A 23,392-nucleotide genomic window follows, 5' to 3' on the forward strand; every position below is an offset into this window, starting at 1 on the left:
AAGTAAGAGCTAAAGGAAGCGAAAGGAGCTAAACAATGATGCATGAAGTCTGTCAATGTTTATTGACAAATAACTATCCAGGTCTATCATGATCAGCATCAGTTTTGTGTGTTGTGAAATGTTTTCTTGGTGGTGCTGGACTAAATCGGTGTGCTAGCAATGTATTTCAGGGAAAAACAGAGGGCGTGTGAGAAAAGAAGTTAATTTGAATAGTTTTTAAGCATGAACTGAAAATTTTTAAAAAGGGCACTAGTAAACACCAACATGACAAATCCACCAATGTTATTTTACAATTGAAGACATATTGTAGAAACCTAAATGTTTCTTCCGTCTTCCTATGTCTTAGTTTCTACTGAACAAGCAGGACATGTTCAGTAGAAACAATACCTCAAATTTTAAATTTAGATTTTTTCCCCCAGGCTATATACGTGATACTGTACGTACACACGTATGATGCTGGAGAAGTCCAGCAAGCCACAATTCCCAGGCAGCCTAGCAGTTAAAAGGAAAAACAACAAATACTTACGTTACCCTTTTTTTGTCTTTCAGGATATTGGGCACAGTCAGCTCTGTAACATACATTACTGTAGTGGTATCTTTCATTTTCAATAAATCAGTGTTCAATAAATTAGATAAGCTATTCAACACTTTATTAGAAATTGGTTTTGTGTAAGGATTTCTTCCCCAGGTATGAGCTACTGTAAGTGTTTTACACATGTTTAAGGTAGACTAGACTAAGCCATCATTTGAGGTAGATTGGGTGTAGAGTATTACTATGGGTTTATTGGGATGTAACCTCATTGTAAGTTGGGGATCAACTGTATTTTTTCTAAACCTGCTTATGAAATTCTATGTTGATCTTTTTATGCTGTATTTTATATATTCAATGTATTTGAAAGTTCAAGTGCAGTTAAAGAAAAGCACCCCTAAAGCCTAATGCTGCCGTCCTCATGCTTCGCCATGGTGATGCTGTTCTTTTGGTGATGTACTCTGTTTTTTGTTCGTTTTTTGTTTTGTGACAAATTATAAGTATTATTAGAATTATTTTTGTTGTTTAAAAAAGGTTTCCATCCTGTCACCCTACCTAATAGCCCATTCATATAAAAACTGAAGAATTCAGAAGATTCTTGTAACACATTGGGAGCAACCAGTACTAACCCCCCCAAACCCCCAACAAGTTTTTGCCTGGTCTTTTCCTCATTTTAAGATTGATACCTGTTCTTAGTAATGTCATTATTGTGACATATTTTGTCTACTTATTTATTATTGTGTTTACAATGGTCCATGCTATATCCACTGTGTTGGGATTTTTGTAACATAATTCTGATTTTTTTTTTTTTGTGTGAATTTCCTTACCTGCATTGTACTGTATATTCCTTGCAACCCCTGGCTTTTTCATGTGAATGTTACCAAGATTTCAGGGAAATTCTGTGGGATCAGCTGTACTTTATGTGTGCAGGGCAATCAGTCACTTTAATTGATGGTAGGTGCATACTAAGTAGGACAAGTTTGAATTTGATTAGTTGATTCTAAAAACCGCACCATTCCCAGTTACAAAATGGTGTGCAAAACATGTTTTTTTTTTTTTTTTTCATTTTGGTTGTTTATCACTTGTTTTTTTTAATGCTGAAATTTCACAATAAAAGGTGAAAGGAGTGACATGGTTTAACTTTTGTTTTATTTTGCATCACAAAAACCTAACAGGGTTGTGTAAAAAGTTATCTTGTATATAGTGACATTTATCAACTACTTCTATAAAACATGCCCATGTTCCTTGGGAAAACAATCCAGAAAGGTACATAAGGAATAGATTTTACCTTTTAGCTGGGTAAGTTTACTAAACACATCAGACATATTTGTTCTATAATACAATATCCATTAATTTTTATTAGGTGGACCCCATGGTGTGAATAAATACATTAAAGTGGTGCTTTTCTTCTCAAATTCTTACATTCATTGTTTAAAATCCTGATTCTAAATGTGAGCTATGTTTCAATATGGACACCACAGTTAAATTAACACAGTAATTTAAATATGGTTCAGCTAAAGTGCTGCAGATATTTATTGCATGATCAGAAAAAAGCTAAATGTTGAAAAATCAATCAGCTATAAACACACTCCCAAACAAGGACAAGTAGACATGGTGAGAAAATCTTTAGGAAAAAAAAAAGAAATTAAAAATATAGATCACAGCAGAAAATTAAATGCCATGGTCATTACCCATAACAAATATAGATCATTTGCATTATTTTGTTTACTGCCACAGTAGAGCCACATGAACCTCTGATAGAACCAACAGGGGTTCATCGTGAGAAGTCAAAACAGACCTCTGTCCAGTGGAAAATCATATCTTGGTATGGTGTAGTTTATATTAACAACAAATAATATTTATTGAAAATTACCTCAGCATATTCAGGTCTGAAGGCACGTCTTGTTTCTTAATGTTTCAAAGATCATTGTCAAAATTTTCCATGAAAATCAACCATCACAAGTGCATAAAATACATGAAAAATGATAAAAAGCCTTTTTACAAGGGTTAATATGCCTATTAAAAGAAATAGCTGGGCTTCTAATGGTCTCCTAAGATGTAGACCTAGATGTACTAGAGCATCCCAACCTTGATGATAAGTGCAACTGCTAACATTGGTGTATGAGAATTCTATTCCCTGGTCTCGCCACCAACACAGGAAAGAGGCGAGACAGAGTCCTGCCCACCCAGGGTTAGGCAATAAGAGAAAGCTGCCAGATATCTTCACTAGTCCCTGCTGCCTATGCATTGTTTTGTTCCTTGTGGTCCCTGTTGCCTGTTTCAGCATCACCACTGGCCTTAAACCTGTCATGGGTCCAGTTAGAGTTTTTAGTGGTGATAGAAATTGTGGGCCTCCGTAAGATGAAACGACCCTTGCCACGAGGGATGGCAGATTGTCCATGTCCTTGGGTATCAACCCATTTTCTCTCCCCTTCAACATCCTTTTCATCTAGCTGTAATTCATAAAGTAGAAAAGTGGATCATGTTTAATATAGATTGTGATCTTGCTTAAAATTGATAACACATTGTAAAAAAAAAAGAAAAAGAAAAACCAAGATTATATATATTATTTAACAAAAGTAATTAAAGAGAGAGAAAAAATTCTGAACAGTGCAATGGGTTGTGTTTAAAGACTGTTGATTAGAATAATTTAGAGTTAAAATTATCAAGAAGAGTTCACTAATACGTATAAGTATTTGTATGGTGAATAATTTGTTTATTTATTTTTTTTAATTTTACATTTTAAATAATTTACGCCTATTGGTGCCTTTACATTTTTAAGACAGTAATGTTTGGTTAATCAGAGTGATTACATTTACATTTAGGCATTTGGCAGATGCTCTTATGCAGAGACTTACATTTTTTATCTCATTATACAACTGAGTAGTTGAGGGTTAAGGGCCTTGCTCAAGGGCCCAACAGTGGCAACTTGGTGGTTGTATGGTTTGAACCTGGGATCTTCCAAACCATAGTCCAATGCCTTAACCACTGAGCTACCCTGGCCTGATTAGCTATTAAACATTAACATTAAAGTGCCAAACATTGTTCCCACTATTGTGTAGGTTGCCCTTGAGTCACTGGGGCAGCCCTGAGCTATCAGGCATGACTCTAAAAGAGCTCTAGGTGTGTGCTGTGGTGTCTGGCACCAGGACTTTGACAGCAGATCAGACAACAAGCGGACTTGTTTGTCCAACATATTCCATAGGATTCTGTTCAGATTGTGATCTGGGGAGTTTGGAGTTCGGGTCGGCAGCCTTGGACTATTTGCCTGCTGAGCCCATATGCGGCAGGCTATGGTGCACTGGTTCCTTTTTATCATGGTCATTATTGACAATTTTTGGTCATTTGTGCTGCATTGGCTTTTCTAGGATTGGACTGGACAGGCTGGCGTTTGGTCCCCACGGATATGCGTGAGCCTTGGGTGCCCATGATCCTGCCACTAGTTTACTTGTAAATAATTGGTAACGTGTTCATGTTTTTCAGTGTCAATATTATTGCTGATTAGTATTATGTGTTCAATAAGTTTCACTGGTTAGCTAATACTAGCATTATTAAGCAGACCTAATATCATGTGAATTATGTGGGAATTCTTAAACAATGACAATTTCATTACTTTTTATATAAATGATTTTATATATGGTGCTAATTGTAAACCCGATCTTCATATTAATAATAGTTTTTTTTTGTTTGTTTCAATATTGGGCTTAGCTTAGATATTTCAGTGTGACTCAAACAACACTTTTCCCAAACACACATCCATGTTTCCTGTATACTTTCTGTAACATCATAATTTCTCATTTAGAGAAACATGCGTAATTTACATTTTATAATTTTAATGCTTTTTGGATAGACAGTTTTAGAGTTTAACAGAAAATACATTTTTATAAATGTATATTGTATAATGTCTATAATGGCAAGAGTAAGTACAACATTGTACAACTGACAGTCTCTGAAGGAATCGTATAAAAAGAGAATGAAAATGTAAAAAGCAGTGTTTTAGTGTAGACGCATAACATACCAGGTAGTATTTTTTGTTTTTGGACATCTGATCTGAATCCCAGTCCAAGTTTTTGGAATGACCCTGCACAAGAGCATTGCTATTGCACTTGCTATCGTTTCCAAGGCAATTCACCCTGCTCCAACCCCTACCTCGTATTCGGAACTGCTGCAAAATACACAGTGGTTTCAATATGTACAAAGTTAAATGTGCATAGTGTGCAGTTAATTTCAAGCTTACTGTAATGATGTGTATAAGAAATGTTAACTTTATACTGTATTATATGGTACATGGCCTATTCTGCACAATTATTGTTCCCTTCTATTTGAAATTAAAAGGTAAAACAATAAATAAAAATGTTTTTTATCAGCCAGGAGAAATCAACTGCAATATAATCTGTACTCAAGAAAATAATATTTGTTGCATTAATGTGTTAAATAGTGCGATCACTTTAATGACGCCATTTTTTTGGCCAATACAAAATCATGAAAGTACTCGATAGTAACTAATGCTTTGCGTTTTTACTGAAAGAGATATGGATGTAGAAGTTACTTATGCTTGTTAGCATTGTAGAAAAAATGTTTAAACACTGTTCTCATCTTTCCGTATGTACTTTTGCAAAAACAAAGATCTGTATTTTTTGTGTGTACTTGAGTTTTAGAATTTAACCTTTCTTAGGGTTTAAAAGCTAATAATTGTTTCTCAGATGCAATTAAGAAGGCAGGAACATTTCGTCAACTTTCAAGGTGTGGACTGCAAACAGGCTATAAAAAACATCTAACCACATAGGATAATATATAGGCATCTACTGAGCATAAATGCTAATTATTATACAACAGCCAAGTAATTAGATTGGTCAAGCAGCATTCCAAATTTTAAAACGTTTAAAATTTTAAAAGATTTTTGCCACTTGGCCTCTGTACACCCCATATTGAATACGAAATGAAACACTCAAGATATAAGTGAAGTCATGACTTTCAGCTTTAATTGAGTTTGACAAAAGTGTGGCTTTAGCCATTTAGAAAATTTAATACACACACAAAACTCTATTTTGGGGGCTCATCGATAATGGAATAAACTAGCATAAACCCATGAACATGACAAATGTGGAGTTTCGTTACTCAAAATGCGTTGCCCAACTTTTATGTAGTTGTCTTAAGCTGTTGCTTATTTGTGGTTCTTTCTGTCTTCATTCTTATCTTCAGTAAGTGAAAAGCATGTGCTACTGAGTTAAGTAGGGATTAGGAATATTAGGAAGTTAGGAATATCCAATTTCTTTGCCTTGGAAAAACTCTGGGGTAGCTTTAACTGTATGTTTTGAGTCAGTATTCATCTGCAATATAGAGCGGTGTCAGTGTGTCAGTTTTGCAACATTTGGCTAAATCTGCACAAATAATTGCCTTATACACTTTAGATTCATCCTGCTACTTTTATCAGCAGTCAGGTCATCAATAAACACCAATGACCCAGTTCCCCTGGCAGGCAAACAAGCTTATGGCATAACAATTCCTCCAGCTTGTTTGACAGAAGATGTATGCTTAATTATAAGCTACTACTTTTATTCTTAATGATCTTCCCATCATACTGGTGCAAGTTTATTTAAATTTTATTAGCTCATAAAAACTGGAAAGGTTTTCTGTTAAAATGTAATTTCTCTTCCTGAGCATTACCAGTATTCTGCACCATAGACAGAGTTCTGCAGTCTTCCAGGCCTTTTCTTTTTCTAAGCTTGCCAGTTTCTTATTTTTAAGAATGTTACAAACTGTTGTATACTGTCTAAAATTTCAGCTATTTTTTTTTAGCCTTATGATTGCCCCTTTCACTTGCAATAGACACCCTCTTAGACTCAGAACAACTGCCAGGCTTTTTATCGGTTTGATTAGCCATGGAGTATTGACATGTATACGAGTGTGTATGAAAATGGCTGTAATTCCTGAATGGTTAATGCAACACTTTTTTCAAATCCCTTGAAATAAAGCTGGAAATATTGAATTCAATCACATCTTGATTGTTTTATTTCAAAATCAAAATTTATCTTTGTTCAAAAATTTATCGACCTGGCTTTACATTTTATTTAACATATGAAAGCTTGCCTGTTGAAGATAGTTTTATGTAAGAGCACATTAATCTGAAACATACCAAGAAGAAAAAGATGTGCTGTATAAAAGCACTATCCTGATCAGAATTATGCAATTACACAGACGTTGGCATGGCTAAGATTTGACTGCTCATCAGTGCCTGTTCATCTGTCCACATTCTTTTGGCCGTACAGTGCATTTATTTAGCCAACTGGTGGACTAAATGGAATAAATACAATACACTTTGTTCATGAAGAGAGCTACTTGTATACTTGTACTAATGAAGGCTTACAAATCCTCCGTGTTTCTTTCCCGTCTCCGAAGTTCCAACACATTCTCGGATCGGCAGCTGCGTTGAGCTTTTCTCTGTAGACTCTGTTTTTTCCTCATGAACAAAAGAAGAGGAGGAGGAAGAGGAATGAGAACGTTCCCGTTTTTTCTTGCTTTTTCTGGAAAACAAAATAAAAGCATTTAGGTAAAAAAGCTGCAAAAGTAACTATTCTGTATGACAAATGTAACACTCTGCTTTATTGACCTAGCAAAACAAAAACAAGTGCAAAAGAAATTCTTAAAAAAAAGCAGAATTTCTTTTTAGAGAAAGGGTATTTTTAATGAATGTTTAAAGACAATGTGCATATAAAATTAAATATAGTTGCAAACATAATAATAGGCCCAAGCACCCTGTGCCATCGCCACCCCGGGGGCACCGCACAACCTGTGTGTGAAGTCCTCGAAAAAGCCATCGCCACCTGGTTGCAGCGCACAACTTGCACACATTACACAATATACAGGCCTAATGTCAGTTTGGTGTCTAAATATTTGTTGAGTGCATAAGTGTGTGTGTGTGAGAGTGTTCACATCGTGATATGTGTTTGTGCATGTGTGTGCATTGTGAGAGAGGTGTGTGTGCGCGTGTAAGTGATAACATTTGTAATGGATGTGTGCGTGCGTGTGTGTGTGTATGCATATGTGTGTGATGTGTTTGTGTGTAAGTGTTAACATTTGTGATGTGTACGTGTGTTCACTGAACGGGTCACTGAATATTATGTCACTCACAAAGTTATAAATCATTTTTCAGTGTAAGTTTAGGACATGATTACGGCTGACCCATTTCAGATATCAATAATCCTTCTGTAATTTTGCATCCTCAATGTCTTTAGATCACATCAGCCTGGTTTGGTGACGATTGTATAAATTCCCTAGTAGGAATATATCAAAATCCATCGGGTGCGTTTTTGCGAACGACCCAAAATAACCGGGCTCCTGTTGAGTTAAGCCCAGGTTATGGTTAGCCAGGTAAACCCCTGGTGGCCCCGGGCCACACGACTCTCAGGCATCCTAATGGCAGCAGATTTCAAGCTGTCGGACAATTTTCATTTTTTGTTTTTGAACATGTTAAGACCTTAAAAAGTGTGGGGAAAAAATAATAATCCTTAGGAAAACAAGAGGGTCCTTCACACCCTATAGTGCTTGGGCCCTAATTAGTAGGATCAAATGGCAAAAAAATTTATTAAGTTAACATCCTGGGCAATATCCCTTAAGATTATACACACATAATACATAGTTCTATAGAACTTACTTAGATTTTTTGTGGTGTTTTGACGATTTCTCAGTGGAGCTTTCCATACTTGATTCAGATTTCCCTGATTCCCCTCGCTCTTCATTTTTCTCATTTGTATCTCTGCTTAAATATTTTTTGCGCTTCTCGACATTCATTGGAAGATCCATTGTATCTCCTTTAAACTGTTTAGCTTCAGCCTGTGTTAAGGAGACAAAAAGATGTTGTGGCCAGACTAAAGATTAGTGGTGTATTCTAGTGGCGTCCTCCAAAATTATATGGGAAGAGACCAAGACGCAAGACTCCACAAATTATATAATCGTGCAAATGTAATGAAGTGAATTTTCCTCAGGTTTAACTCACACTTGAAACCCCTTTTTGCACTAACAAAAAACTTTCTTTGTTCTTTAGAAAAAAGATCAGTGATCAGTCACCTTAAAAAAAAACTGGGTTTAACAAAACTAAAACCATCAGGATTTTAATGGCTTCATCATCAGTGCAGGACTCCTTCCGAAGTTTAAACAGTTCAAAATATTTTAGATGATTGGCAACAAGCAGTGGCAGATTGAAAAAGCTACCACATCACAATACTTTCAGTGAAATGAAAGTATTTTTAGTTTGTTTTGTGGCTTTTTTCTTTTGCTCTTTTCAGGCTTTGAATAAGAATACTTACTATGATGTTTGATAAGAGTCCCTTGAATGGCTTTGCCATGGGAGCAACTGGTCACTTCCATTTATGATTGCTCTTGACTCAACTGCCTTAGGAAGGCTTGTACCCACAGTAAAGCATAACCATCAATGGTTGTGGGGAAATTTAAAACACAATTAACTGAATGTGCCCATTTTCACATCTCACTTTCATTTAGAAGTGAGCTTATGTCTCTCTTGCAAGAGATAAACAGGGGCTTAGAGAGAAAGGGAGAATGGGGGTGCTAAAGGTGCTCTGGCTGGCTCACTCTTGCAGCATTCTTTTCCAAAATATGGCATATTTCAAAATTTTCTGTCACCTTGGAGCTGCTCTCCCCGGAATCTTTCAACTCATCATACAGGAATGAGTGCCTCATAAAAGCACTGGGAGAAACATCAATTCTCCTGTGAAAAAAAATTAAAAGAAAGAAAAATAGTCATTTTTTTGGAACATCTACAGTAGACATCTTTCAAGTTCTCATGTGAGTTTTAAAAGCTTAGGTTGGTGCAACTTCTACATATAAGGTAAATGATCTAAAATGAGAATGGTGAGAAAGAGATTTTGAATACCTGTGTATCTCTGGACTCTTTCTTGCCTTCATGGTTTCTTTCTCAGCTGCAAGTCTCTGGTACATGGCAAACCGATCACTTAGAGTCACTCCAGAAGAAGGGAAATGTTGCGCTATCAGAGATACAGATATTTGGTTACTGATAATAATTCATTTTTGTCCAACATTTGATCAAATAGCTGTGAACACAGACACAACTAATACATACATGAAATTGATATTACACTAAATCATACCGATTGCACAATATAGACGATTCCTTATAAGTTTTGATATAAAGTGACATACCAAGTCACAATATAAGAGTATCCCACTGGCCACTGATCACCATGGATTCTTCTAAAATCTGCACATTTTATTTAACTATTTGTTCAAATCTATTAAAGAATCATTGCACTTTAAATAATCAACACTTGGCTCTGGATATCAGGATGAATCTAGTTTAAACAGTATAGTTCAAATAATTTATAGTATCCTGATTTTTTTTTTTTTGCATCACTTATCAACTCCATTGAAGAATTAAGAAGAGTATTGATTCATCTGTTAAACCACATATAAAACAATGCATTGTTAAAGATGGAACCTGAAAACCAAAACAACAGCTTTCTTTATTTAAAAAAAAAAAGATTTTAATTACCTGTGACATAATGAACAATTGAAATCACGTGCTGTGCAAACAACTCTGTTGTGCTCCTGCATAAATTATAACACCAACGGTGCTGAAGTCCCTTATCACTGTGCACAAAATCCATAGTATTCCTCCAATCATTGGACAAAACTGATGATCTTAAAAAAAAAAAAAAAAAAAAAAAAAAACAGTTAGTGATATTTTATGCCTTTTTTTCAATGTACAGAGAACAAATAAACAAAAAAAACATATGCTGTAAGATTAAACATGCTGTACAGCCAAATGTGACAGCAGATCTTCACCATATGTTTTATTCATAAGATTGTTTATGTGCATTGGATTTGGAATAATATTTAAATAACAGGGCAAGCTGCTGTGTCTAAAAATGATGAAAGAAAATTGCGAAAACTAGTTGAACGATCATTTTTAACATAAAAGTACAGAAAATTCTTTTTGTATGTGCATACAGGTTTCTTTGTTAAATGATTTAATTACACAAGATTTTCAATTCTGTGAAATGTAAATAGGAGTGAGCCAAAATTATTGCATGGCATTTTAATGCCATGATCGTTTAAAATATAACCTACTGAATCTTTTCTGCAATACAATTAGTTAGGGATACATCAATACTAGTATTGTTTTATAATGTGGTAGCTTTTCATAAATGTAGGCCTACTGGTAAAAAAGTGCTGATACCAGCATTAGATGAAACATCATACGTTGTAATCTAAGCATAATGAATGTTGTTGTTCTAAGGAACAGAGAACTTAAAATGATTGCAGTCTGAACATAATTAATAAAAGTAAAATAGAGAGGGCCTAGTAGGTTTAATGTGTGAACACACAATTATACACCTTTATGGGAAACCGTAAACAGAGCTAAAAAAATAGGATATCCTGCAATAATAAATCCTTCTATAGCAGTAGTGAAATACTAGCCACTAGTAATCATAATTTTGTCAGTATTAATGCAATACTGTATCATACTTAAATATTAATGATGCATCCCCACAACAACATTAAGCACTCAATGTAGAAAATGAACAATTTTGTTGCTGTAATAACACTTTTTTGTAGCGTTTTAATTTTACAAGTACAGTAAGAGTAGCTGTACTTTAAAATAATAGTAGACGTGAAAAGTAGTCATCCAAAATATTACTTTATTATTCTTACTTGAGTATTGAGGTGAAAAGAACTGAGTAACTGTTTCATTGTAATGTCCGACCTATTTATTTATTTTTTAATTATGTAAGCAACCAGACAAAATGATAAAATAATGTACAATTTTGGACATTTCCAAATAATAAAATAATGAAATAAATAAAATAAATAAATAAAAATATTTACAAAATAGCAAATTAAGAAACAAAAAACAAATTTCCTAATCTCACTTTTTTCACAACTAAAAGCTTTTGAAACAAATACCTACTTTAGGTAACATGTATATGTGAACAGTGTAAACAATTTCCAGTGTGAGATGTACTGTAAATTCAGTTGCCCTCCAAATGGCACAGCAGTTAAAAAATAATGTTAGAACATGTACAAAAGGTCTCATTTTACCATAATCTGTGTCCAGCAGAATAAACATAAGAAACCTACATTTTATAAGCCTCTAGCATTATATTTGCTAATTATATATGCTATCATTGCATCATTAAATAAAACAGCTCAACTAACCACAACATGTTTCCTCAGGTTAGATTATTTTCTTTTTTTCTAGCTAAACAGCCAGTTTGTGTGTGGTCATGTGACTACATGTGGTTATTGCGGCTGATTGGTCAAACTGAGTCATGTGGTTGTTCAGAGAATTTTTTTGACCATTGCATTTGCCATATAAAACAGCAATGTTGTATCATGCTTAGGTTATTGGGCCATGCTGTACCATGTATTTACAATAGAAGAACACTATAAAAATCAGAAACTATTTACCTTGCCAGATCGTCGCTAAGGGAATCCATCCTCAGACTAAACTCTTTTTCTCTTTTCCCTGAGGCTCTCGGTGACGATTCATCAACCAAATTCATGAACATCTCTTGTTCTTGGATGTCAGAGCTCTTTCGTGAAAGGGGTTTAAATGTAGGAGAGGGACTCGGTGTCATTTTGTCCTTTCTTTTAACTTTTGAGGGTCTTTCAGGGGAAAGGTCCTCTAACTTGCGTGCAATCTTCTCCGTCTTAGACAGAGCAAATAAAATATTTGCAGCTCTCTCTTTCTCTCGGTTTATTAGGAAAGCCTCCAGCTCATCATCCCATGCTCTGTCATCCAGCCTCCTAAAATGTTCCTCAAACAGTTCACGAGCTGACATTGTGACTTTGCTTTTAAGCTTAGGAACTTCATTCACTAACACTAAATGGGGTTTAGTGTCTTCACCGTCTTCCTCCTCCTCTTCAGATAGGATAGCTGGCCTGAAACTATTGGAGGATGTATTCCCCTTGAAACTGTCTACATATTTGTTCTTTTCACTTTCCATTTTGTTGTTTTGTTCTGCAGGACTGTATAGTCTTGGACAAGACAACCGATCAAAAGTGCCTTCACATTTGCTATTTCTATTTTCAGGAAAAGCATTTCCATTGTCCGCCTCATTCTTCATGCTCTTATCTCCAAGTGCCTGCTTTTTATTCTTCTGCTCCTCTAAGAATCTGAGAAGCAAAAAATAATTTGGCAGTCGATTATGCCTGTTTCTAGTCACAAAACTGTAACTATAAAAAGAAAAAAAAGCATAAAAGGGCTTGAGAAAGTGATTCTGTTGGATGTATCTTTTGAAAAGATTATTTAAAATAATTTTGACTAATTACTGCATTAATGCATTATGATTAAACAACTTACAATAATATCATGTGACTTTTTCTGACTGCAAAATGATCACATGAATTCATGATCGAAATTCTGGGAGTTCTTATTTTGAGAAATTTTCATTAATTACTTCGAGGACTTTCTCAAAACCTTTTACTGTGTTGTTTTTCGGTTATATTATAATTAAAACATATGACTAATCCCATAAAAAATAGCTGCTACTTTCTGGTTCACAAACTACAATTGGATTGAAATGGGTTATTTTAGATTATGCTTTGACCAAAATAGTTAATAATGCTTCAGATTAATGTATTACTTTTATACAAAACGTATCTGAAGTTGACATGTACAGTATGGCTGAATTGCTGCCTCAATCATTTTACCTGTGTAATCATATCCCTTTACCCACCATAACTAACTTGCAAGTAGTAGCACAAAAAAATATAATTTAGCATATAATTAAAAATACAACAACAACAACAACAATAATAATAATAATAATAATAATAATCAACCTTACATGCTAAGTAAGTAACTAACTTACTTTTTAAAAGCAATAGAGATGGCAACTGTGTCCTCTTCCTGGTCAGCATTAGAAAAAAGCCCAAAGCCTGAGAAAACTGTTGTGGGACTTTTCTTTGGAGGGCTACTGTTAGAGGGTGTAGAAGCAATAGGCTGGCTGAAGGTGGCCCCATTGCTAGTTGCTCCTGAATTTTCGGGAACAGGACCTGATTCACTGGAGACCGGATCGTAGTGGACAGCACTGACAGCAGAGTGAATATGCGCACTGGCCTTCTTTGGGCTGCTGTTGTGATTTATTGGAAACAACCATGTTTTTGAGGTCTTCTCACCACTTGTACTTCCATCTTTCTCTGGATGGTGCCCTTCTTGTACTCCAGGCTCCTGGCTTTCCTTGGGTACTGACTGAACCTCTATTCCAGCCTCAGAATTATTCTTAGCAGAAGCATTTATCTGTCGGGATGAGGCGGAGGAAGAAGAGTGGTGTGAATGCAGTGATGAAGATCTGTCAGAGCGCTGTGAATGACTTAGGGACTTCGGGCTGTTTGAACGTTTCTTGGGGGTGCGAGAGCGCCCTCTCTTGGGACTGTGAGCATACTGCCTTTGCTGTTGTGTCTGCTGCTGTTTCTGCTGCTTTTGCTGTGGATGCTGGTTAAAGTTTTGCCAGTTGTTTGATCTATAGTTATTGTAAAAACCCCCACCACGCTGAAAGCGACCACGAAAGTAGCCTCGTCCTCTGCCCCGGAAATAATAAGGCCTCCGGAAGCCTCTGTGGTAACCTCTAAACTCCCGATTGTTCTGATATTCCCGTGGATGTTTCCGGCCTCGGTCGTGGAATGGAGAATGGGATCTGGACCGAGAGCGAGATCTAGAGCTTGAAAATAGAAACAACAGACAAACGAACAAACAGACCATTTCAAGATGGAAAGTAGGCATGCAAAAAAATGCATTTAATCAAAACTAACTATTGCATATAAAAGTTAAATTTATGAATGCATGTCTTTTGTAAGTGGTGTTGTACCTGCAGGAAGTATTTTGTTCACAAGGGGGCCCTAGAGCACCACATAACCCAAAACGCAACTACTGGCCACTTTTTTCTTTGTTTCTGTATTTTCACTCGCACACTAATGTGTACATGGTAAAAAAACTGCTAAATCGTATTAACTAAGGTAACTTCAGAATTCTCATAAATAAATATATATTTACCCAGTATTATCTGCACATTCAAATATAAAGAACTTCTTAACATGCAGCATATACAGAATGTATTACAGTAAGTCATGACACAGAAATGCCAGAAATAACCATTATATTTTTATTCCCATAATTTGCTCTTCCAGCTGCCCTAGTAAAATCTGAAGTTAAAAATTAAAGCATACAAGGCAAAATATATGAAGTTGTGATGTGTTGCTTCCAAATGCTCTCCAAAGACTTTTACTAATTTTCTTGTCTGAATCGGAATTGCCATGCTTCCATATTCTCTACTCACATGCACCTTATGTAATGTTTGCAACAGTTTTTTAACCACATAATAATTAATAATAATAATAAAACTAAATCTTAATTTCATTTAAACTCTTATTCACTTTGATAGAATGTTACTTTGGCTTTTTAAGCAGATCCAAAGCACATAATTTTTTAGCTCCAAGATAAGTCGATGTATTAGTCACATTAATTATTTATATGCACAATTGTACTCACCCAGTGAGCTTTTTCATTGGAATAAAAAAGAGATACTCAAAGCAGCACCGCACTCTCAAAAAGAGTGAGAGAGGTTCTGCATCTCTTGTGCTGAGTGTGTATGGAAAGAGCCAGTCACATGGGTCATCTGGGAAAGATTTCCACTCTTATACTGCCAAGCAGGAGGAGGTTTTTTGACTGCCAGTTACACCACACTATTCTTACCCAGAAAATAAAGCTACGGGTATGAATATAATAAGTCCATTTTATATATAAAAAGTTGAATTTGATTCAGTGCTTGAGCGAATTTAATACAGATTGATTCAATGAATGTTTCTACATACTGAGGATAAAAGCTAGAGGGTTTTCAGGATTGATAATTTTCTTAGAAAATGAATCCAAAGCAAGATTTGGGGTGTAATGTAATAATAAAGGGTTACTCTGTAACCCTTTCCAGCTACAAATACAGTTCAAAATCAAAAAGAGTTAGATCTACATCCTTCACTAAAAGGAAAAAGGATTTTGCCACAGATGGCACATGTTTTGCTGAGAAACCTGAAACTGAAAGTAATTCTATAATGTATGTAATAGGGTCTGGCTTGAGCAGTAGCTGTTCTGCAACATGATTCCATTTTAACTTTGGAATAAGGTGCTGAAAAGAAATTATATATTAGCATGCCATATGACTGCTGTTCTTTTTCTTTAGAACATCAATTAAGTTGAAACATTCCTGCAACATAAATGTTGGAAATTTGTACAGAACTTTCTAAGATACTGAGTGCTTGTGGTTATTTTTAAGTTTATTATTTGCATGAATTTTCCAATAAGAACTATTTAGAAATTATCAGTTTCCCCTACAGACAATAAGACTGACCCCTTTGGTTAAATGGCTAGCTTCCATGTCTGTGGTTTAACAATGCTATAAACCACAATATTCACTTTAGTATAACTTGAGCGAAATCATCAATTGTTAAATAAAGCAGGTAACCAGGAACAAAGAATGTGTTAATTTGTTTAATGTAAATGTACTGTGTGTTTTACCCATAGCGGTGCTTCCTTGAGCGAGAATGTGAGCTACTTCGAGACCTGGAGCGGGAGTCTGAACCTGACCTCGACCTTGAGGCTGATCGTGAGTGGGTTCTTGAAGATCGTGGTGTCTTAGACATCACTGGTGAAAAGCTTGCTTAATCCTGTCAAAGAATGCAGCAGAAACCATTCACTGAAAAACATAGCTTGGTTGTACTTTCCAGGTAGTTTCCATATATTTAAATGAAACCTAAACAAGTATGATATTTATAATAATGTTAGACAAATTGTGGCCCAGCAGTCAAATCGCCCCTATCGTTCCAAATTATTAGGATCACTAACAAAGGAAGAAAAACATGTTTGATGTAAAACTAGATTCATTGAAGCTTTTATGTGGTGCATGGTGGGCTAGCACTTTAAAAAGTCCTTTTATTTTTATTTATTTATTTATTTATTTTAGTAAGGGGGAAAATGATTTGTGTTGTACAGTGGTACCTCATCATATGAATTTAGGCCAGTCCGGGTGCAAGTTCTTAAGTTGAAAATTAATATTGCGAAACGCATTTTCCCATAGGAAATCATATTAATGTAGATAATCCGTTTGAGCCACCTGTTAGGTTTAAATAAAGAAGAATTGTGTCCGAGCTAAGTTTTAAGATAAGAGAATAAAAATTATTTCTTGTTGTGTCTGCTGCACCTTGAAACACTTACCGGTCCGGGCCCGATCGACCGGGAGAGAAAAACACACACACACGCAGACATGATGTCTAAGGATCTCTGTTTATTCTTAGCAAAGAGAGCACACTTAAACAGTGCTACGTCCCGAACCTCAAAAGAACCAGTCGTTAACATGTCAGTCATAGAGGGAGCCGGAGACAGACAGGAAAGAGGAAATACATTTGCATTCTCCTGATTAAACAAAATAGATGTATATTCGTCTGAATAGAGGATATAGCAGGTGTTACCACATAAGGCATAAGGAAGCACAGTGAGGGGTCTATTTCCAAGGCACAGAAATATTCTTATTAGATTAAAATGTCACAACTTACAATGTCATGAAACCTTACACCACCCAATAATATTGCCAATATTATCAATTTCCAACATTATAATCAATTACAATATTTAGAAAAGACATGTAAATTAAATAAAATATTAAACCTCACTTTCCTCTTGGTACTGGCTGCATTAAAAAACAAAACAAAGTGGCTCCTTTTTCTTCTACTACCATATTCGCTAACATTCTTGGGACACACGGTGCTATGTCTTCACTAACTCTTGCACAAAATGAAAAAAAAAAAAAAAAAGACTCTCATTTTGCTTGGCTTTCCACTAATGAAAAAGAGTTTTGAATGACTCCCGGATATACACATAGCTTAGCCCGGCTTTTGGTTCGGCTCAGTTCGTCTGTTTGCATGGTGAAAATGCTTCTTGCAAAATTTCTGCTTTTAAGGTGAGAATTCTTAAAGCGGGATGTTTGTATGCCGAGGTACCACTGTATTTTATTTACAAAATGTTTATAGGACAATGTTATAGCCTACTTGAATTTTGTATAATGATATGCGCTTTATGGTTGAAAGGAAAATTAAAAAACCCACATTATCTTTTCTTATCTATTTTTAATTTTGCCAACCATTCATTCATGTCCTTCTAGTTCGGCTAAAAGCACACTTTTCTATAATTGTTATTCATGAGTTCACTAGTGTATATTTCAAGCATAATGAAGTAATGAAAGTGAAAATTCATTACTAAATTACTAAAGTGAATGGATGCTAATGTTAATAATTTCTAAAAACCCAAGCGGCATAGATTTGTGCAGGCAACATGACATAGGTCAATGACAATAAAAAAATATATACATATGTATATGTGTGCTTATATGGAAGCCTTAAAAGTGTCTTTTATGAGAAGGCATCAGTCATCAAATACTTTTATAATGTGTAAATTTTACCAGTACCAGAATATGGAAATAACTGGTCAAATATAGAATAGTGAAAATAAGCATATTCATAATATATATAACAACCAGAAAAACAAATAATAATGAAATAAAATTCCCCTCGTCATATTGTTTAGGTTGCGGTTAAAAAAAAAAAGGATACGTCACTCTATACAGCACAACCCATGAGCCCAATATACTGTATGTTATATATACAATATATACAGTATATAAAACGGCAAAACAAAAAATGGCTAGAATAATTTTTATGGGTCTTTGCTTGTTAAAAGGCTTTTTGGGACTAATTAATAGCTTCTTTGATTAATAATTACTAATTATAGCCACAGCATTTCCTTACAATAAATATAAAGAACATTTAGAATGTAGACTAGACAAACTGTTGACTGTATGATTGTTTTTAAGCAAAACCCAAAAAAGATATTAAACAATTAAAAAGATCTTTTTTAAGACATACATGTGGCAATTATTCAAAAAGATTGTTCCAATAAAAAAAATGCATTTTTGTTTAACTCATATAAAGTTTATATCCTGTTCAGAGTTTATAATAATTAGCAAATAATTACTCTATTTGTGAAATAAAATTATCCTATATCCTTTGTCATATACAAGCATCCTACCACACATGTAACTTTACCACTGCTTAGTTAAAAATTTTATAATTAAAAATGAGGAATAAATAGGCATTAGAAATATTGTTTATGTTGAGGCCCTGGATAAAAAAAAAAATGCAGTCCAGACACTAAAAGTACACATGTAACCTTTTGCCCAGCACGGTGCAGATTCTCTGTAAAGCCACCTATTTATGAAATGCAATACTTTTCTTTTTAGGTAGCTGTTGCTTTTGGCTCATGAGGCATAATTTCCTTCAGCTTCCAGACAGAGAGGCTCATTGCTAAGTATGCAAACTGTTTGCAACAGTGTTTGAATAGTGAAAATTTACGGAACTGGGTTCAATAGTGCATTAAAGAAAATTAATTGTAGTTATTAAAGTAAAATACAAAAAATTTTAATAGCCATTAAAAAGCAATGACCAGATATTATAATGACAATAATAATAATACAGTATAATAATGATCAAGATACCAAAATATTGTACTGTTTATCTCAAAGTTTACATTTACTTAAAATTATATATAAATATATTTAAACTCAGTGTTTCATATCTTACAACTTACAAATCTACATTACTTTTTCCAAATCAATTAGAAAATCTTTGTTTAAAATGTATTTAAAAGTTAAGCAATTGTTTAAAAAAAAGACTACAGTATCCAGAAATAAATTTGATGACTTTCAGAAGCACCTCCTGAAATGATAATGGCCAATAATTATAAATAGTTAAGTGGGAGTGTACTTGTGGTTGGATTTATTGGACAGTGCCTTTTGCTCTTCAGACTAACAAAAAAAATCCAAGCAACTCTGCCAAAAATTCATAAAACCAACTGTGAAGGTTATGAACAATTTCTGAACAATTGAAAATTGAACATCTGTACAAATAATTGTATGCAAATAGAAAAATCTTGGGACAAACACTGCATCATTCACAGAAGACGCACAAATTTACTCAGAGGGATAAACAAACTTTGTCCAAAAGGTTCAACTGACCCCCAAGACAACAACAAAAGAAATCATGTAGGACATGGCGGCATCGAGAAATTTAATATACCGTATGTCATACTGTATATTACCAAACAGGGTCAAAAAGAATGTCTGTGCACCATTTGCAATTTCCTGGAACATAGAGGTGCAAGGAGACAGTGCTAAACACTAAGCCACCGTGCAGAAATAAAACTGTCCTTCCAGTACATGTGAATTAGATTTGCAAAATGTTTAGGTGGAATTTTGGACCATTCTTTCTTACAAACCTACTTCAGCTTAGCATTATTCTTAGGATGCCTGGTGTTAACGGCTCTCTCAAGGTCATTCCACAGCATCTCTGTTTGGTTGAGGTCTGGGTTATGACTGGGCTGCTCTTAAAGGCAGAGTTTGTCTCTGTAACCATTCTATAGTAGATTTACTTTGGTGTTTAGGACCATTGTCCTGCTGCTTCACCCTGCTTCTTCTAAGATCAATTTACAGACACCCTGACATGTTCCTGTAGAATGCATTGATAAACTTGAGAATTCATTTTTCCCTCCACAATGGCAAGCACACCAGGTCCAGATGCGGCAAAAGCCACAAATTATGATTCTTTCTCTACCATACTTTAGTGTTGGAATGATGTTTTCATGTTGGTATGCAGTTCTATGTTTATGCCATATATAGTGCTGTGTGTTCTTCTCAAACAATTCTATCTTTATTTCATCTGTCCACAAGATATTTTTCAAGTAGTGTTGTGGAATGTCAAGGTGGTTTTTGGCAAACATCAGATTGTTTTTGGAGAGGAATGGCATCCTTTATGGTTTCCATCTTGCCAGGGATACCATGCCTGTTGGATGTTTTATGTATGGTTGACTCATGAACAGAGATGTCATTCAGTTCCAATAAATTTTTCAAGACTTCAAGGCTGTTACTCTAGGATACTTTTTTTAAACTTTACTCAGCATTCTGTTTTGTGCTTTTGGAGTGATTTGGCAGGGTGGCCACGTCATTGGAGAGTAGCCACAGTACCAAATTATTTCCATTTATAGACAATTTGTCTAACTGTGGACTAGTGGATATCTAAACTTTTTAGGTTACTCTGTAACCCTTTCCAGCTACATGCAAATCAGCAATTCTTAATCATAAATCTTCTGAGATCTCACTTTTTGTGAGCCATCATCTGATGCTGCATATGGATAGCACATGGACACTGTTTGAGTGGTTTATAAGTTGAGGAAGCTCTAAACCAAACCTCAATTCTCATTTCATTGATTAGACTTTCAATGAAACTTTAGTTTGGTGGCCCCTGTCTCAAGCCTGGTGTTTCACTTACTTTTTCCACCATCACTTTACATATTTAATGGGTGTGTTCAAAAAAGACTATGATCAAAGATCATGACTGTATGTGTTTTACCAGCTTTTAAATATTGTTAATCATAGTCTTAACTACTGATGTAAAGACACCACATAGGAATTGTGTTACGCTCAAACACACACACACCTCCTCTCGTGTCCTTCACGTTCTTGCTCTCTATCTCTAAAGCACACACATGTACACACATGCAAACAAATGCCTCCCGAAAATGGCAACTGCAGCTTAAGCCTTATCACCTGTTCAATTCAGGGGGTTCATGTTGATGCAAACAATTGTGAAGCAACCTGATATGGCAGCACTAAGCACCCACCACTCCACCAACTTCTCTATCATTAAGACCAGGGATATCATCATGCAGGCAACTACAGTCATTTATTGTCTATGCGATACAAACAAGTTACAATTTCCTTTATCTAAGGCCAAGGAAACTGCAATAAAACTGATGTGTAAACTTATGAGATTTAAAAGTTGAAATATAAAAAAAAAATTGGCAAATAAAGATAGACAACAGAACCCAACTTTAAAATCATAACTTGGAAAATTTTATTCAGATAAGTTAACTATTCTATTTCCATGGAAAATCGCTAAATACATTATATATCTTTTGCCCAGGCTTTTTAAAATTAGACAAATAATTCAAAATGAATGGACGAAAGATACGTAATGTAAGGTTTCAAAAATAAAGCTACTAAACTGTATCGTTCTACTCTATTATTTACCAATTTTGATACTAACTTGATGCAGTAAAATCATTATTATAAAATCATCTCTACATATACATATATAAAATCATCAATTGTATACTGTAGTTACTGAGCAGGGATGCCACCGCTACATTCATGTTGGACCACAAATGGTTTTTCTCCCAAAATCCTAATGAGAACAGTCTGTTTAAAGCATGATGGAGAAAAACAAAACTCCAGAACCCCCAAGAAACATTGAACCTTTCCATCGATATTCTGTTAAGCCTCCAAAAATATACTGTATAGTTCAGCAATTTTCTGTTAAGTCCCGAAAATACATATATTCAATGCAGTTTTTCTTTGTATTCTTATTAAAGATTATTTTAGGAAGCACGATTGTATTTGACCTTTCTTTTCTTTTTCTTTTTTTTAAATAACAGAGTGGACCACAGGTGCTGAATGTTTTTGTGGAACTAGTATAACTTGGTATACTAGTTCCACAAAGAGAACTGAGGTAGGCTACTGGGGCGCTTTTTCAAACATACAATGACCCATATTACACAGTGAAAGGTTATCTTATAAGGATCGACATTTACATCACTGCTTTGCTGTTTAATACAATGTCATTACAGATGGACAAACATTGTACAAAACTCCAACGCCAGACTCCATAAACTGAGCAAAAAGTTGGCAAATAAAGATAGACAACAGAACCCAACTTTATAATCATCATTGTGAGAATTTTATTCAGATATTATGCTGAGAAAAAGTAAAATCTTCTTTTAGCGTGGACAATCGCTAGATATGTTATGTAATTTTTTTGTCCAGGCCTTTTGACATATAAAATATACTAACCATAGGATTTAAAAATTTTCAAAAAGCTACTAAACTGTATCTTACCGTCATACATCTTTTGTACCTCTCGTACATAATTTTTGCCTAAAAAGATGAATATAGTACACAGCTTTTCTCTAAAACCTGTGTATTCTGACACATGTAAATTGTTTAAATCATTTTCTAAAAAAATACACTATATCCTTGTTTCCAGGTAAGAAACTAAAGGTAATTATACCCCACCCTTTTTTCTGATAGCTACTTCAGGCTACTACCAAAATACAAAATTCATTTATCATTATTGCTCGGTTCTTTTGGTTGTGATTCATACTAGCAGTGTTCTAACCTACTCATAACAATGAAACTAAGCAAAAGTATAATTAACACAAAGATAACATCTAAATACGAATACGCAAAACATTTAAAATTATTTTTTTTATTAAATTTATACATCTCTTCTAAATAGTGGATTTACCTGAACCGTTTTTGAATTATGAAAAGTGACATTTAGTGACATGTCTTTGGTAGCTGTGCATACGTACGATCCAGGTAAGTTATTAATCTTAAAAGTTATAGTTGTTAATAAAATAATTAGCGGATGTAAGCGCTATTTAAAAAAAAATGCACGAATATTCATAGAAAACACTTACAGTATGTTCGAGCTCCCTGAATGCAGAATGTTGCAGTCTTCTTTAATTCTCTTTTATTCAGAGACCTCGATCACGCTTGATTATTTATAAAATAATGATAATAATAATAATCAAGACATCAAAAGCAAAATGTCCACTTCTGTAACATCCAAGTACGTTCCTTCAGCAGTTAGTCGTCCGCGTAATGAAGATGAGAGCGCTGCAATTTCACTTATTAAAATGAGAAGTCACTTCATTCACAGCTGCGTTAT

General features: G+C 34.7%; 1 protein-coding gene across 3 annotated transcripts; it reads right to left on the reverse strand.

Moving 5' to 3' along the window:
- Positions 1 to 1,656: 1,656 nt before the first annotated feature.
- On the reverse strand, positions 1,657 to 23,392 carry thrap3a (thyroid hormone receptor associated protein 3a). 3 transcript variants are annotated; one of them, XM_053495517.1, is made up of 11 exons: positions 23,142 to 23,392; positions 16,077 to 16,225; positions 13,381 to 14,229; positions 11,975 to 12,682; positions 10,056 to 10,204; positions 9,420 to 9,531; positions 9,170 to 9,254; positions 8,184 to 8,362; positions 6,897 to 7,053; positions 4,548 to 4,691; positions 1,657 to 2,982 (listed from the first exon to the last, which is right to left on the reverse strand). In XM_053495517.1, exons 2-11 carry the CDS (start codon positions 16,199 to 16,201, stop codon positions 2,770 to 2,772), a joined length of 2,721 nt encoding a protein of 906 aa, XP_053351492.1. In that variant the 5' UTR covers positions 16,202 to 16,225; positions 23,142 to 23,392; the 3' UTR covers positions 1,657 to 2,769. The 3 variants fall into 3 exon arrangements, with proteins under 3 accessions (XP_053351492.1, XP_053351491.1, XP_053351493.1); XM_053495516.1 differs by having other exon boundaries at positions 4,548 to 4,694; XM_053495518.1 differs by lacking the exons at positions 16,077 to 16,225; positions 23,142 to 23,392 and adding an exon at positions 15,057 to 15,148 and having other exon boundaries at positions 4,548 to 4,694.

The sequence above is a fragment of the Clarias gariepinus genome, chromosome 4 (assembly GCF_024256425.1).
Source record: "Clarias gariepinus isolate MV-2021 ecotype Netherlands chromosome 4, CGAR_prim_01v2, whole genome shotgun sequence".
In the NCBI taxonomy this organism is placed as follows: domain Eukaryota; kingdom Metazoa; phylum Chordata; class Actinopteri; order Siluriformes; family Clariidae; genus Clarias; species Clarias gariepinus.